Consider the following 16955-nt stretch of genomic DNA (forward strand, 5'->3'; position numbering starts at 1 on the left):
CTGTCCTGCACTGTGTAGATATATATAGATTTAATATTTTAATTGTTAACTGTACATGCAGTATATATTCTGTTAATACACACACAGTTTATTTACACTCAAATTTATATTTATATCTACATTAGTATTCATATTTCTATTTATATTCTGCTTTTTTGCAAGCACACACATAGAATTTTATCCTGTCAGCATGCATACACATAGTCTTTATACTTCTATTTATATTCTGCTTTTTTGCACACACAGTTTTTATCATGTCAATATGCAAGCACATAGTTCACCCCCACTCCTGCACTGTTATGTTTGTGTTTATTGTTTAATGTTCATGTGTATTGCTTTTTTCTGTTGACATCTAGACCACATTGAGTTCCTTGTACTTGCTAATTAATAAATCTAATAAACTAATAAATCTGATTCTGATTCTGGAGGGCTTTGTCATTACAACACCAGATGTACTTTACCTTTGGGTAACATCAGGAGCTTTGATGCCAATAAAAGACAGTCTTTTACATGCCAATCTATACCATGATTCTACTGCAGATGAGAACAGGTTTACATAATGTACTGTAAGAGGTAAGCTACTAATGGTACAGCTGAATTAATCCATGCTTGTTAAATGGGATAATGTTTATAAGGTGTTTCTGGTTCGTATTTGTTTTTTCAGTTGAAGTAGTAGTAAGTTGGCTTTTTTCAACAAGAGAAGCAACAGTAGCAACATTGTTGTGTACAGTTTTGCATAATTATGGACACAAATACATCTTCTGCAGATGTACTAACATTGGAAACACTGTGTTTATCTAATGCAAATATTTACCCAGCATTTTTGTCTGGGACTTTAATATATCTGTTTATTATGTTTTGCAACTTGTTGGTGTTAATAATTATTGCTGTGGGTGAAAAGCTACATAAGCCCATGTTTATCCTGCTGTTCAACTTGCCCATGTATTCAAATGCAAAAAAGAAGTATTTGTTTATTTGTGCAAATGTTATAATTTTGAATGAAATTAATTTAGTAGAAAGTGTGTTAATTGTGCGCATGTCTCAACACTGATTTTACATTTCTAATATGTGGACTATGATTAACTATTGAGGAAGAAATTAAAAATAAAAAACATTATTCTAAATATAAATCATTGTGATTTCCCTGACAGGGCAATAAAAGTATATTTTGATGCTAAATGTGACTGTGTTGGGTATGTGGCTAAATGGTGTAAAATCAAACTAAGATTGCTGATTTAAACAGATAAGCATATTTTAAATTCCTCAAGTATAAGCCAACGTAAAATGAATGGCAACAAAATATAAAGAAACATCAAATCATCCACTAGTCATTGTAATATGACAACAGGACCTAAAGAGTGAACAAAAGACATGCTATTGACAGATCCTTTCAAAACTGCTGTTATATTTATATTATATGATGAAAATAATGTCATATATGTGAAAGAAAAACAATAACACAATAACACACTCTCCTTGACTCACATGCACGCAGTTACCCCCCTGAAATGTGTATGTAGGTAGCCAGCCAATCAGGACATGCCTACTGATTATGTGTGTCTTATACAGTATAAAAGGCAACATCTCGCTGCTGCTCTCATCCAAAAAACACTTCAGCGGATGGTGTAGTGGCAGGGTGCATAGATCTAGGGCTCTGCCTGTGCTTATAGAACTACGGTTACAATATTGTATCCTTTGTTCTATCTCACACAGACTCTGCCCTCTATTGGACTCTATGGGTACAGTAGGCAGAGCCCGATGAATATTTGCCCTGCTGCAACATGTTATCAGACTGCCTTACTGAGCCCAACCGGCTATAGGTTAGTTGCTGTGGCCCACCTACTACTTTATAATCCAAGTTGCTTGAAAGGAGCAGTAGGGGGCTCAGCCCAGCCCAATTAACATGAACATGAACTGAATGTAACCATGGCCTAACCACACAGGTGTCAAAAATCATACAACAAACACCCTGCACACCTCATTCCCCAAGTCATTTTGGATCATAGGAGAATGCAGGCATATATTGCCAAGGGCGGGTTCAGGTGTACCACAGCTGACACTCACACCAACCCTTTCAAGTCCTAAGACACCCCTGCAAGCACGGACCTTGAAAAGGAGCCTGTCATGTCTAAGAGATAGAACCTTATGAACAGACAGGGTGTAGACCAAGACGCTGCTGTGCATGTGTCCTCGACACTTGCCCCATTGAATAAGGCCATCGACTCTGCTACACCACGTGTGGAATGCGCTAGAACCGTGGTGGAGGGATGCTTACTGCCTGCCTGTAGGCTTGGGAGATGCACTCACAAAGCCAACTAGCTAGGCACTTCTTGGGGCTTTACCGGCTACTCCCTCTCCATAGTATACAAACCACTGTTCAGTGCGCTGAAAGCGGGCCATGTGTTCAACATAAAATGCCAATGCACATACTGGGCACAATAGATGCACTTTTGCCTCCCTGACATCCACATGGAGTGGAGGACAAAATGCCTCTAGCTGAATAGCTCTTGACCTCACTCTCTCCAGCAGAAGGGGAATGAGACGAAGAGGGGGAAAGGCGTAAAGCTGACTCCTTGGCCATGGCGTGTGTGCAAATGCGTCCACCCCCAGGGGTGGGTCATCTTGCGGAGTCAGGGAGAGTCAGAGTGGGCAGTAGGTGTTGTCTCAACTGGCGAACAGGTCCACTTCCGCTCTCCCAAACTGGTTTCAAATCTGCTGCACCACCTCAGGGTGCAGCACCCACTCATCTGCCAGAAGGCAGCCTCTTCACATGAGGTCAGCGCCCCTGTTTTCTGGACCCGGAATGTGAAGTGCTCATGGAGATAGGAGGTGTTCTGTGGACCACAACAACAGGTCCTCAGCCATCTTCAACAGGGCTGCGGATTGGACTCTGCCCTGTCTGTTGATGTAGGCAACCGTGGTGCGGTTGTCTGTTCTCACCAACACGTCTCCCCTGAATCAGTCAAGAAGTATTGGAAAACCAAGAGAACCACCTGACGTTTGAGGAGGTTGATGTGTCGGTTTTCCCCTGAAGGCCATACACCACCTATCATTCCCCTCTGGCTTGTGCTCCCTCACCCCGTCAGGGTCGCATCTCTGAACACCACTACATAGGAGGTCACTCGACCCAGCAGTGTCCCCATTGACAGATGCTGTAGGGACCCCAAATAATGCAGGTCTTCCTGCACTTATGGGGGAGGAACGATGGATCGCCAGGCTGCGTTTGGATCTTTGGATCCAAGTGCGTTGTAGGGACACGCAACGGACAGCCTGTCTCTGAGAGAGGAGGCAAAACAAAGGCAGGTTGAGCTGGATAAGCCGGGACATAAAAGCCTTCACGTGGCTGGCTGACCAGTTTGGGTGGGATAGGCAGGGGCAGGGAGAACCCTACATGCATTGTCTGCATTGGATTTCAGAAGGTCAGCGAAGTTGCAGACACATATGAGAGGCTGGCATCATCCATCGGCAAAGTCGCTGGGACAGTCACAGTTGAGGTGTCTGGTGGCAGCAGTGGCGGAGGACCGGACGAAGCGGGTGACTCATCCTCAACATGGAGATCTATCTCGAGCTCTTGGTTGTTCTCATCACAGCAGAGTGAGATGTCACACAACCGAAAACGATCCCACCATTGCCAACTTTGAGTCGTTGAAAGTCCTCAGTAGTGCACACAGGGTGAGGGTTGCATCATGCCGCTCTCTGTTTGGTACTGTCCAAGGCAGAAGAGATGCCCATCGGAGGCTGCGATGAGACTGGTACACAACAGGCAGGGACCAGCTTGGAGTGGCGACTCCATCAATGGAGGACTAAGATCAGTGAGTACAATTTGCCATTGCTGAAATGCGAAAGATGAAAGCAGCAGCGAGACACTGCTTTTTATACTGTGTGAGACATAAGGAATCGGTAGGCACGTTTGGATTGGCTGACTACATTCAGTATTACCTGTAGAGTAGATGATGGAGCCTGTGTGAGATAGAACTCCTTATTTATCTTATATTGGTCCTTTATGCAGCCCCTCAGTTCAGTCTCTGTGTCTCTCCTGTCTCTTTAAGGCCCCCCTCCCAATGAGCCCACTCTGTTCTCATTGGTCAGCTTTCTGGAAGCATGTATCAGAGTCGTGTTAAGCTGCCGCTTTTAGATGACTAAATAACACAAGACTTTTATTGTCAAGAAAACATGTTGGCCATGTTCAACATGAACATCCAACATTGTAACATTATATATATGACTGAAAATAAGGAATGGTACAAGACGTCCCCTTTAATAAAGATATAATTATATAATAAATGCTTAGTTGTAATTAATGATAAATCTTAATAAATCAAAAATTACAAAACATTAAATATATAAATGTTAAATTTATGTGTGTATTTATTTATTTATTTATTTAAAAAAAGAATGGTCAGATTCTTAGACCCTAATATGGGTCAATCTGTTTAAAATTGGATATCCATCATGCAACTCAAAAGCATCTTTTATTACACTCTGCCTGGCTGTGCCCACTTCTGTCAAACCCTAACCCTAACCTAAAATTAGTAATACATGCTTTATGTTAAGCATCATAACATTAAAGTAACAATCTCGAAGATCTCCATTTCATTCTCTTTGGCGGCACCTATGGTGATAAGCAGTAATTGCAGGTGTGTTTTTGGACCTCACTTCCTAGAGATCCAAACAGTGTCGTCTGTGTGATGTCAGTAACTGTTTACTCACAATGTCAGCAGAGACCAGAAAAAACAGTACGCCGCTTCACACACAAGTGAGTTGAGAAGCGAGTCTATTGTGTTAGCTCTGCATAGTATCTCTGGCGGACCAACAGCTGCTGAAAACGTGTTCGCGTGCTGACGTGCTACGGTAAGCGTATTGTATCATTTCCGGTTGCCGACTGTGTATACTGATAGCGTTGTTGCTGCTCTCATCTCAGTTGATTTTCCTATATATATCACATTACTGTTGATTAATATCTGCTGTATATTTAAACTTTCGCTAGTTTTACACAAGCACTCTCAGCGCTTTTCTCTTAACGACTTTTTTCGCTAATCGCACAAGTTGTTAGTCACTTTAGCACTGCAGCTAGCACTAGCAGCTAACTCAAAGTAAGCAGTTAGCGATGGCTTCTCTCTCTCCCTCTCGTTCTCCTGCTCTCTCTTGCTCGGTGTGCCAAATGTTCAGTTACTCCTCTGCCTCCTTTAGTGATAGTGATAAGTGTAATAAGTGTAGTCTATTTGCAGCACTGGAGGCAAGGCTTAGTGAATTGGAAGCGCGGCTCCGCACCATGGAAAAACAATCAGCTGCTAATATAGTTAGCCAGCCCCTAGTATCCGGTGCGGGCCGACCTAGCGTAGCTCCCACTCCCCCGGTAGCTCCCGAGCAGCCGGGAAGCCAGGGCGGCTGGGTGACTGTCCGTAGGAAGCATAGCCCTAAGCAGAAGCCCACGGTTCACCACCAACCAGTTCATGTTTCTAACAGGTTCTCCCCACTCAGCGACACACCCGCTGAGAAACAAACTCTGATTATTGGCAGCTCCATAGTCAGAAACGTGAAGTTAGCGACACCAGCAGCTATAGTTAAATGTATTCCTGGGGCCAGAGCGGGCGACATTGAGTCAAATTTAAAACTGCTGGCTAAGAATAAGCGTAAATATGGTACGATCGTCATCCATGTCGGCGGCAACGACTCCCGATTACGCCAATCAGAAGTCACCAAAATTAATGTTGAGTCGGTGTGTACATTTGCTAAAACAATGTCGGACTCCGTAATTTTCTCTGGACCGCTGCCTAATCTGACCAGTGATGACATGTATAGCCGCATGTCACAATTCAACCGCTGGTTGTCGAGGTGGTGTCCAGCAAATGATGTGGGCTTCATAGATAATTGGCAGACTTTCTGGGGAAGACCTGGTCTGATTAGGAGAGACGGCATACATCCCACTTTGGATGGAGCTGCTCTGATATCCAGAAATATGGCCAAGTTTATTAGTAAACCAAAACCATGACAACCCAGAGTTGAGACCAGGAGGCAGAGCTGCAGTCCTACACGCTTCTCTGCGCTTCCATTAGAGCAGTTACCCACCCAAAACCACATAGAGACTGTGTCTGTCCCCCGACCACATAAATCAATTAAATCCAAAGTATATAAAAGAAGAGTCATTCATGAAAATCTAGTAAAAATTAAAACCACTGCTGCAATAGTACAACAAAATAAGATAATTAAATGTGGACTCTTGAACATTAGATCTCTTTCATCTAAAGCAGTTTTAGTAAACGATTTAATTTCAGATCATCGTATTGATTTATTTTGTCTCACTGAAACCTGGCTGTGTCATGAAGAATATGTCAGCCTTAATGAATCCACTCCTCCCAGTCATATTAATACTCATATTCCTCGAGACACTGGCCGAGGAGGAGGAGTTGCAGCCATTTTCAACTCAAGCCTAATCATCAACCCTAGACCTAAATTTAATTATAACTCATTCGAAAGCCTTGTTCTTAGTCTCTCCCAGCCAACCTGGAAAACTTTACAGCCAGTTCTATTTGTTATAGTGTACCGTCCTCCTGGCCCGTACTCTGAATTCCTATCTGAATTCTCAGAGTTTTTGTCGTATTTAGTCCTTAGTACAGATAAAGTAATTATAGTAGGTGATTTTAATATTCATGTGGACGTTGATAGTGACAGTCTCAGCACTGCATTTCTCTCATTGTTGGACTCAATTGGCTTCTCTCAGTGTGTGAGTAATCCCACTCACCGTCTTGACCACACCCTAGACCTTGTTCTAACTTATGGGATTGAAATTGAACATTTAATAATTTTTCCACAAAATCCTATTTTATCAGATCATTTTTTAATAACTTTTGAATTCCTATTACTGGATTACACACCATTAGATAAAAATGTCCTCACTAGATGTCTATCTGATAGTGTTGTAGATAAATTTAAGGAAGCAATTCCGTCAATACTGAATTCACTGCCATGTCTCAATACTACAGAGGACTCTTATGTTAACTTTAGTCCCTCCCAAATTGATAATCTTATTGATAGTGCTGCAGGCTCACTAAGACAAACACTCGACTCCATCGCCCCCTTAAAAAAGAAGATAATAAAACGTAAGAGGTTAGCTCCATGGTATAACTCCCAAACCCGCAAATTAAAGCAAACATCGCGAAAATTGGAAAGGATTTGGCGTTCCACCAAAGTAGAAGATTCTCGCTTAGTCTGGCAAGATAGTCTTAAAACATATAGGAAGGCCCTCTGTAATGCCAGAGCCGCCTATTACTCAGCATTAATAGAAGAGAATAAAAACTGCCCTAGGTTCCTTTTCAGCACTTTGGCCAGGCTGACAAAGAGTCATAACTCTACTGATCCATGTATTCCTATAGCTCTCAGTAGTAACGACTTTATGAGCTTCTTCAATGATAAAATTCTAACTATTAGACACAAAATTAACCATCTCCTGCCCTCAACAGGCACCGTTCTCTCCCCAAACACAGGAACCTTGGTAACGGCAGTAAATCCTGACATATATTTGGACTGTTTTTCTCCAGTAGACTTGTCTGAACTAACTTCAATGATTTGTTCAGCTAAACCATCAACCTGTCTCTTAGATCCCATCCCAACTAGGCTGCTTAAGGAAGCCTTACCCTTAGTGAGCACTTCTTTACTAGATATGATCAATCTGTCTTTAGTAACAGGCTATGTACCACAGTCCTTTAAAGTAGCTGTAATTAAACCTCTTCTTAAAAAGCCTACTCTTGATTCAGGTGTTTTAGCCAATTATAGACCTATATCTAACCTTCCATTTCTATCCAAGATCCTTGAGAAAGCAGTCTCTAATCAGTTATGTGACTTTCTACATAACAATAGTTTATTTGAGGATTTTCAGTCAGGATTTAGAGCACATCATAGCACAGAAACAGCACTGGTGAAAGTCACAAATGACCTCCTAACTGCATCAGACAAAGGATTTGTCTCTATACTTGTCCTGTTAGATCTTAGTGCTGCATTTGACACAATTGACCATCAAATCCTTTTGCAGAGACTGGAACATTTAATTGGCATTAAAGGAACTGCATTAACCTGGTTTAAGTCCTATTTATCAGACCGATTTCAGTTTGTACATGTGAATGATGAATCCTCCGTGAAGGCAAGGGTTAGACACGGAGTTCCACAAGGTTCTGTACTTGGACCAATTCTATTCACCTTATATATGCTTCCTTTAGGTAATATTATTAGGAAACACTCCATAAATTTTCATTGTTACGCAGACGATACCCAATTATATTTATCAATGAAGCCAGATGAACCCAATCAGTTAAACAAACTCCAAACATGCCTTAACGACATAAAGACCTGGATGACCTGCAATTTTCTACTACTAAATTCAGATAAAACTGAAGTTATTGTGCTTGGCCCTAAACACCTTAGAAACACATTATCTAATGATAAAGCTGCTCTGGATGGCATTACCCTGGCCTCCAGCACCACCGTAAGGAATCTGGGAGTTATCTTTGATCAGGATATGTCCTTTAACTCCCACATAAATCAAATTTCAAGGACTGCCTTTTTTCACTTACGTAATATCTCAAAAATCAGGCACATCCTGTCCCAAAAAGATGCAGAAAAACTAGTTCACGCATTTGTTACTTCTAGGCTGGATTATTGCAATTCCTTATTATCAGGCTGCCCTAACAAGTCTCTAAAGACTCTCCAGCTGGTCCAGAACGCAGCTGCACGTGTATTGACTAAAACTAGAAAAAGAGACCACATTTCTCCCATTTTAGCTTCACTACATTGGCTTCCTGTAAAATCTAGAATAGAATTTAAAATCCTTCTCCTAACTTACAAAGCCCTTAATGGTCAGGCACCATCATATCTTGAAGAGCTCATAATACCGTATTATCCCACTAGAACACTGCGCTCCCAGTATGCAGGCTTACTGGTGGTCCCTACAGTCTTTAAAAGTAGAATGGGAGGCAGAGCCTTCAGCTATCAGGCTCCTCTTCTATGGAACCATCTACCGGATTCAGTCCGGGGTGCAGACACCCTCTCTATGTTTAAGAGTAGGCTTAAAACTTTCCTTTTTGATAAAGCTTATAGTTAGGGCCGACCAGGCTCGCCTTGGATCAGCCCTTAGTTATGCTGCTATAGGCCTAGACTACTGGGGGACTTCCCATGATGCACTGAGCTCCTCTCTCCTCCTCCTCCTCTCCATCTGTATGCATTCATGTAACATCAATGCATGTCACTAACTTTGCTTCTTCCCCGGAGTTTTTTGTGCTTTCTCATCTCACAGAAAAACCTGACTCCCGGGCCGAACCTTCGCGGTCCTTCACAGTCCTGATGGCATCCTTCCCTGGCTGTTGCTGCTTGTGCTTGTTGTTGTTTGTTGTTGTCATTGTTTTTCTTCTGTCCCCCCTCCCCCTTTCCCTCTCTCTTTCTCTCTCTCAACCCAACCGGTCAAAGCAGATGGCCGCCCACCAAGAGCCGGGGTCTGCTTGAGGTTTCTACCCGTTAAAGGGGAGTTTTTCCTTACCGCTGTCGCCAAGTGCTTGCTCATGGGGGAACTGTTGGGTCTCTGTAAATTAAAGAGTATGGTCTGACCTGCTCTATGTGAAAAGTGCCTTGAGATGACTTCTGTTGTGATATGGCGCTATATAAATAAAGATTGATTGATTGATTGATTGATTGAAAATGTATCACTTTTTCCCAAGAAATGTCGCCACCGACACCCAGTTCGTAATACTCATAACACTGCAAATGCAATGGCTTTTACTAGTGGGCCATAGGCTCAATCACCATTGTGTTACCTCATTTGGCAATAGATATTGACTTAACAGACATTTATTTAGTTGAAAATCTTCAAAATTATTACTTTAAGCATTCAGACTCAGTCCCAAGCCAAAATAACCCTGATGACATCATCATGGGTGTGAGGGCATCAGCAAGCATCAGTGTCTGCAACTGTGTCTTCTCTGATTCTACCACTGTGGGGCACCAAAAATCGCTTTTATGTTTTTGTGTGAAACACTAAGTTGGTGCACCATGCACCTAGATTTATTTTGAACTAACTTTGATGATTCAATAATACGTCAATTAATTGATTAGTTGAGCAATAGAAAATTACTTGGCAAGTATTTTGATAATCGACCAATTGTTTTAGTCATTTTTTTAAAGCAAAAATGCCAAATAATCGCTGGTTTCAGCTTATCAAATTTGTTGATTTGAAGCTTTTGTTTACCATTCATGACAGTAAACTGAATATTTGTATTTTTGACTTTTAACTGGACAGAACAAAACATTTGAAGACATCACTATTGGCTCTAAGAAGTTAAAACGTGCATGTTTCTTTGTCTTCTGACATTCTATTGACAAAATGATCAATCAATTAACTGAGGAAATAATTGGCAGATTATATGATAATGAAAATGCTTGTTAGTTGCAGCCCTATTTCGAACAGTGGCTACAAAAATGGCTACAAAACCAACAAGAGTGCATCAAAAACCTCAGCCCTCCTTTTCATTTTAAAGGTAAAGTCAGTGATTCTAAGCCAATATACTTTTTGTCAAATTCAGCAAATATCTTGTACCAGTCCGCTGGCTGTCCGTGCTGTGTGTGCGCTGAAAAAAATCTGGTCTCCATACACAGCCCTGGCTTTGTAAATGGGCATATAAACATAGTGGCTTGGAGCAAGCCACACAACACTACTCTGGCCACAAAGGAGGGTGTCATGGGGTTTAGCAGGAATGGACCCAAATGCAGAGACCAGAATGCAGACAGAAATCTTCTTTTAATTCTTTCTTTCTTTCTTAATAATGCGAAGGTCAGGACAGCACAGGGTGAAACAGAACACCGAACAGAACAAACAAAACAAATGATCCAACCAAGATTGAACAGAAAACCAAAACTAAAAAACAAACTAAACTAATCAGACAATGAGGAACAGGTGACAAGACACAAGGGCAGACTGGTAGCTGATAGGCTGGGAAGACACAGAGCAGGGCAGTACTGACGAGACTGATATAGGGCAGGTGTGAGGGTGACAGCAGACTGGGGAAGACACAGAGCAGGGCAGGGCTAACGAGGACAAATGCAGGTCAGGTGCAAGGAGGAGCACATGAACACACACAAGGGAAACACAGTAACAAAACCAAAACCCAGAAAACACAATAGTCTAAATACAACCCACACCAACCCGTCCAAGAACCACCATGAACCTAAACCCAAGTACACAACACGCCATGCTAAACAACAAAAGGCCAAAGGTCCAAACCCACCACCCAAATATAACAAGAAAAACCATATGACCAGAAGGACTAAACAGAAGTGCAAACCAGGTAACCCCAAAGAACACAAAAACACAAAGAGAGCAAAAAACACACAAAGTCCAGGCAGGGTGTGACAGAGGGCATCAGTATGTTCTCATGCACAGGACGGGGAAGTCATTAGAGCAGCTGTCTCTGTGAGGCATGGATGTATAAAGAGAACTGGATACAGCGTCGGAGGCTGGGCCCCATTCATTCCTATGAAAGTTGCACAGTGGCACATGAAGCCAAAAAAGCTACTTCCTGAAAACATACTGCGGTCCAATGTGCCCATGGAGCATGCTCACTAGAGACTTCCGTCAGCTGAGACCACTAACTTCTGATTTAGCCCTCCATGGTTTAACCCTCCCTTACATGGTTTGGCCACTATATCAAATTGGCTTCAAGGCCCAGTGCTGTTCTGGGGGCTTGGTGTGAGGACAGGACAGTCTCCTGTCTCTGGCACCCGTTGAATGGTGAGACAGGGGTGGCGAACTGGAGAGAGAGAGAGGTTGTAGCCAATTCACATGGAAAGTGTTTTCTCATGGAACAGATACAGATATATACAGACTCAAAATATATATCACAATTATGTCTATTTTACGCATATATAAAGCCAGGGGACAGGTAGTTAAAGTCATCGTCAAATAAATGATGATGCTGGGATAAATAACCTATTTGAAATTTTCATTATGTTAATATTCTGCAACCAGATAATGAAATGTTGAAATGTTTCATCATAGGATAAAAGTAATAACTCAGAACAACTTTGTATTGATTTGCAGTGACCCTCCCTCCAATGGGATAAGTGGACCCAAACCATGCCAGCAAAATGCCCCCCCCAAAGCATAATAGAGGCACCAGATCCCCTCACTGTAAGGGTCAAGCATTCAGGCCTGTACCAGTGTTTCCTTTAATTTGTCACCTGTCTGTATATTTTACACACATATAAAACCAGGGGACAGGTAGTTAAAATCATCAGTAAATAAATGATGATGCTGAGATAAGTAACCTATTGAAATTTTCATTATGTTATGTGATATTCTGCAGCCAGATAATTGAGTTTCACCCACTATGTCAGTGTTGTCACAAAAACTTTCTGCACCAGGAGATGTATTGCACTTTCTAATCCCATGAGTTGTCTTTCCCCGTGCGGTAAATGCCAATAAAAGACAGAGTCACTTTCATACTACTTACACAGTGCAGGCAGGACAGAATAACATACTGTTACAGGTAAAAAAAACAAAAACCCAAAAACCAGGTAAACTTGAATCAATGCATAGCTTTTAATCTAAAATGGCTTGTTAATAAGGGCATTTCTTTCAGGTAAAGGTCCTCCTTCAGCTGGCAAGACTTTTGAAGAAACTGTTTTTTTTCAACAGATGAAGCAACAACAACATAATAAAAGATGGTAATTATGCCTACAAATGCATCTTCCAGTAAGTTATTAACACTGGAAACATTAGACATATCTGCTGCACATATTTACCCAACATTTGTATTTGGAACAATTACCTATCTAACTATTGTCTTTTGCAACCTGTTGGTATTAATAACTATTGCTGTGAGTAAAAAGCTACATAAGCCCATGTTTATCCTGCTGTTCAACTTGCCCATTAGTGACATGGTGGGTGCTACAGCTTTTTTTCCTCATCTCATGTTCAGCATTGTGACACAGAGCAGATTGATTTCCCATCCTGCATGTATTACTCAGGCTTTTCTGATTCATGTTTATGGTACAGGAAACTTGCTGATCCTGAGTGCCATGGCATATGACAGATATATTGCTATATGTTATCCTTTGAGGTATAATACGATAATGAATCCAAATAATTTAATTAGAATTATTTTTTTAATATGGGTCATAAATTTATCACTGATTTTTACATTGATTATGCTGAATGCACGGTTTAAAATTTGCAGAACAAATATAGTGGATTTGTATTGCAACAATCCATCATTATTGAAACTGACCTGTGAGGACACCAGGGTGAACAACTACTATGGAATAGCTATTATAGTCTTGCTACAAGGTGTCCCACTTTCAGTAATAACATACACATATGCACAGATCTTCCATACATGTGTTATGACTAATCAGCCTGATGCTCGAAGAAAAGCCATTCAGACATGTGGCACTCATTTAGTAGTTTTCTTAATCTTACAAATCAATACTACGTTTACACTTATTGCTCACCGAATTGCGAATGTGTCTCCAAACATTAGAAGGACTCTTGGTGTGTCAGTTATAGTATTTCCCCCTTTTTTGGACCCAATTATATACGGACTGAAAATCACAGAATTGAAGCAGAACATAATACTGTTCCTAAAAAGAAATTTTTGTTCAATCAAGTTGTAACCCATTTTAAATTTGTTGGTGCAAAACTTGAATAGACATGTGAATCATGTCCAGGATTACACTGAATATATAAATGCAGTTTAAACTAAAACTGTTTTCAGAATGCAGTATAACTGAAGACTAAGAGAGTCTCAATAAACTCCAAAATGCCCCGTGTTACTGCACTGAGGAAAATCTACATATCTGTGTTTGATGATTATATGTCTTGTGAATAAGTTGTGCTTTTCTGTATCTCATTTTCATGTGTATACTATCTATAGCATGCTGTACATGCTGATACGTTTACCACCATTTCTAAAATGTCTACCAATCACAGGTCAACAGTTGAGGTCATTTTTCATCGTAATTAAGGTTGCCATTGTAAATCATTGTAATATGACAACAGGAATTAAAATGTGAACAAAAGACTGTGGACATGAATCATATTATTGACAGATCCTTTCTCATATATGTGAAATAAAACCAATAACAGTTCCACAAGCATTGATGCCATTGCACCTGAACAAATATGAGAATGAATGTGTATTGAAATGCAAATAAATATTCATTTATTTGTGTAAATGTTGTAATTTTGTATGAAATTAATTTAGCAGCAAGTGTGTAAATTGTGTGCATGTCTCAACACTGATTTTTAAATTTCTAATATGAATAACTATTGATGAGGAAAATTAAAAAAAACCCAAAACAAAACAAAACAAAACAACAAAAACATTATTTTAAATATGTGAAATCATTTTGATTTTGATACTAAATGTGACTTTGTTTGGTATGTGGTTAAACGGTGTAAAAAAACTGCTGATTTAAACAGATAAACATATTTTAAATTCCTCAATATTAGCCAATATAAAATGAATGACAACTGAATATAAAGAAACATCAAATCATCCACTAGTCATTGTAATATGACAACAGGACCTAAAGAGTGAACAAAAGACTGTGGAAATGAATCATGCTATCGACAGATCCTTTCAAAACTGCTGTAATATTTATATTATATGATGAAAATAATGTCATATATGTGAAAGAAAAACAATAATAGTTCCACAGGCACGAATGCCATTGCACAAATATGAACACAAGGAAGACACATCAAGTCATCCATAATGGGAAGCCTTGTCTCTCCGGTGAATATCCTTATTTTCCTTATTCATACACTTTAGTCCTTTTTACAAATATAAATAGGAATACTATTGGCAAATCAATAGTGTTTCCCATATTAGATTTATGAGGCAATAAAAGAACCGCAATCACAAGTTTAATTTTGGAGCATATTGATCATTTGTTATATAAGTGTTCACGAACAAAGGCCACGCCATTTGAACAGTATAAAAGTAGTTTTATTTGGGTTGGGGAAAGTGTATGGTGGGCTGGATGGGAGTCAAGGTGAGGGACGAAGGGGTCGATTGCTGGGGGATGAATGGGAGCCGAAGGTTGGTCCGGGTTGTGTACAGGGATGTGGGATGATGGGGTCGAGGAGAGGGATGGAGGGGGTCGATGGCATGGGGATGACTGAGGACCAAGTGGAATCACAGAGCGTCAAAGAACCCGGGGGTCGACTCTCAGGGTGGGGGACATGTCTAGATGAGCTTTCTGCTTTGTCACCCCCCTGTGGTTCCTAAAATAGGACAAGAAGAATTACTTAGGCGGAAGTACCGCCTAAATAACCCTAACAAGCATGTCTTTGATGGTGGGAGGAAACTGGAGTGCCCAGCGGAAACCCACGCGAACATGGGGAACATGCAAACTCCACACAGAAAGGACCTGGGACAGCCGGTGTTCAAACCCAGGACCTTCTTGCTGTGAGGAATAAGTGTTGCCACCGTGATGCCCATTGAGAGGGGAAAGAGAAGAAAAAGGGGTTGGGGGGGAGGGCTGTGAGAACTGAAATGGACGGGAGAAAGGGGTTAGACACGCCTATAGCCAACCACTCGCTTGCGGGTTCCCTATCCAGCGCCACCCACACTTAGCACACCGATGATTCCATCCTGCCGCTGTGTCGAAGAGATACGGGGCCGAAGAGACACGGGGAACATTAAAAAAAAACAAAAAAACAACTGTTCTGTTTGCTTGTTTCATGCTATATCCCAATTCGGATAGGTAGAAATAAGGTTGAAAATTGGCAAAGTGGTCCTTTAAGCACTTGCCTTAGATATGAATAAACCAGGATTTAGCCATGGGATAACCATCAGGCGTAAAAAGAAGGGCCTGAATACTCCGAGCTTAAAAATGTTAATGTGGAAGCATAATGACAGAAAGGGGAGTCAAAGTGAGCAATAATAATTAAACGAGCACCTGTTGTTGGGATGCCTAAGAAATAAACAGGAAAAATTGGAGTGAAAGGTTAAGTCAGGATTACATGCGAAGTTCAGCCTGGCCTTCAGCCAGGGCTGAAGAAGTCTGGGCTCTGCTGTAGTAGGCGGCTTTGTGACATCATCGGTGTGCGGTGTGTGTCGGCCCGGCCGCTGACAGTGAACCCGGAAGAGCGGGAGGATTTGAGCTGCCAGCGAGAGGACTGAAGAAAGTAGAGTCTTCGTAGAGTTGGGAAGTTTGTCTTTATCAATGTTTCGTAGGAGTGGGACGACCATCTCCCTGAAAGCTCGCCAGAGGTGAGCAAATGTCTGTTTGAAGATGTTAATTGTGGGGAAAAGAGTCGTGTCCGAGTGGGCTATGGCGTTGATGCGTGTGGAGCATCTGGATTCCAGCTGATCAGAAGCGTGGCGTCTGGGGGAGAAGGGTTCCGTGTGGATGTGGTGGTGGAGGAGGTATCTTGTTGGTACTGCTGAATCAAGTCGTGGATGGTATGTTGCCGAGGAACGTGGATCGCGGAGCACGGGCGGGAGGTAAGCCTTTGCGATGCAAGCCCGTTGTAGGTCAAGTGAGAACTGAGACGAACCCGTGAGAACAGAAATGAACGGGAGAGAAAGGGGTTAAACACGCCTATATAGGTATGCACGGATGATTGGATTGGTGAGGCACAGGTGATTGAATTTAGTGAGAGAGAGGGGCGTGGTCTTGTTCCTGAATCTCTGTTATAGTAATAACTCCATATAATGTAATAATGTTAATAGATGGTTTTCATATGCCATTTCAAGATGTGCATGTTGGGGACAGGAAATACAACTGTACGGAGCTTATGGTAAGAGTGAAGTGACATGAGGTCGTGTGGTAAAATGGACAGATCAAAATACTGATAAACTATTAAAGAAACACTCTAATTTGTACATACAGTAATTATCTAAACACAATAATTTGCAGGCACCCTGAGGTTCTGCTACACATTGGCAGATAGATATGAAGCCTTA

At 41.3% G+C, this 16955-nt stretch overlaps 1 protein-coding gene across 1 annotated transcript; it reads left to right on the forward strand.

Moving 5' to 3' along the window:
• Positions 1-12711: 12711 nt before the first annotated feature.
• LOC137186891 (olfactory receptor 52B2-like) lies at positions 12712-13653 on the forward strand. The gene has a single exon (XM_067595922.1). The coding sequence runs from the start codon at positions 12712-12714 to the stop codon at positions 13651-13653; it is 942 nt and encodes a 313-aa protein (XP_067452023.1).
• Positions 13654-16955: the final 3302 nt, after the last annotated feature.

The sequence above is a fragment of the Thunnus thynnus genome, chromosome 7 (assembly GCF_963924715.1).
Source record: "Thunnus thynnus chromosome 7, fThuThy2.1, whole genome shotgun sequence".
NCBI classification, from domain to species: Eukaryota; Metazoa; Chordata; class Actinopteri; order Scombriformes; family Scombridae; genus Thunnus; species Thunnus thynnus.

Coding starts and splice junctions, on each gene's coding strand:
- LOC137186891 (XM_067595922.1), top strand. CDS start 12,712: ATGCCTACAAATGCATCTTCCAGTAAGTTATTAACACTGGAAACATTA.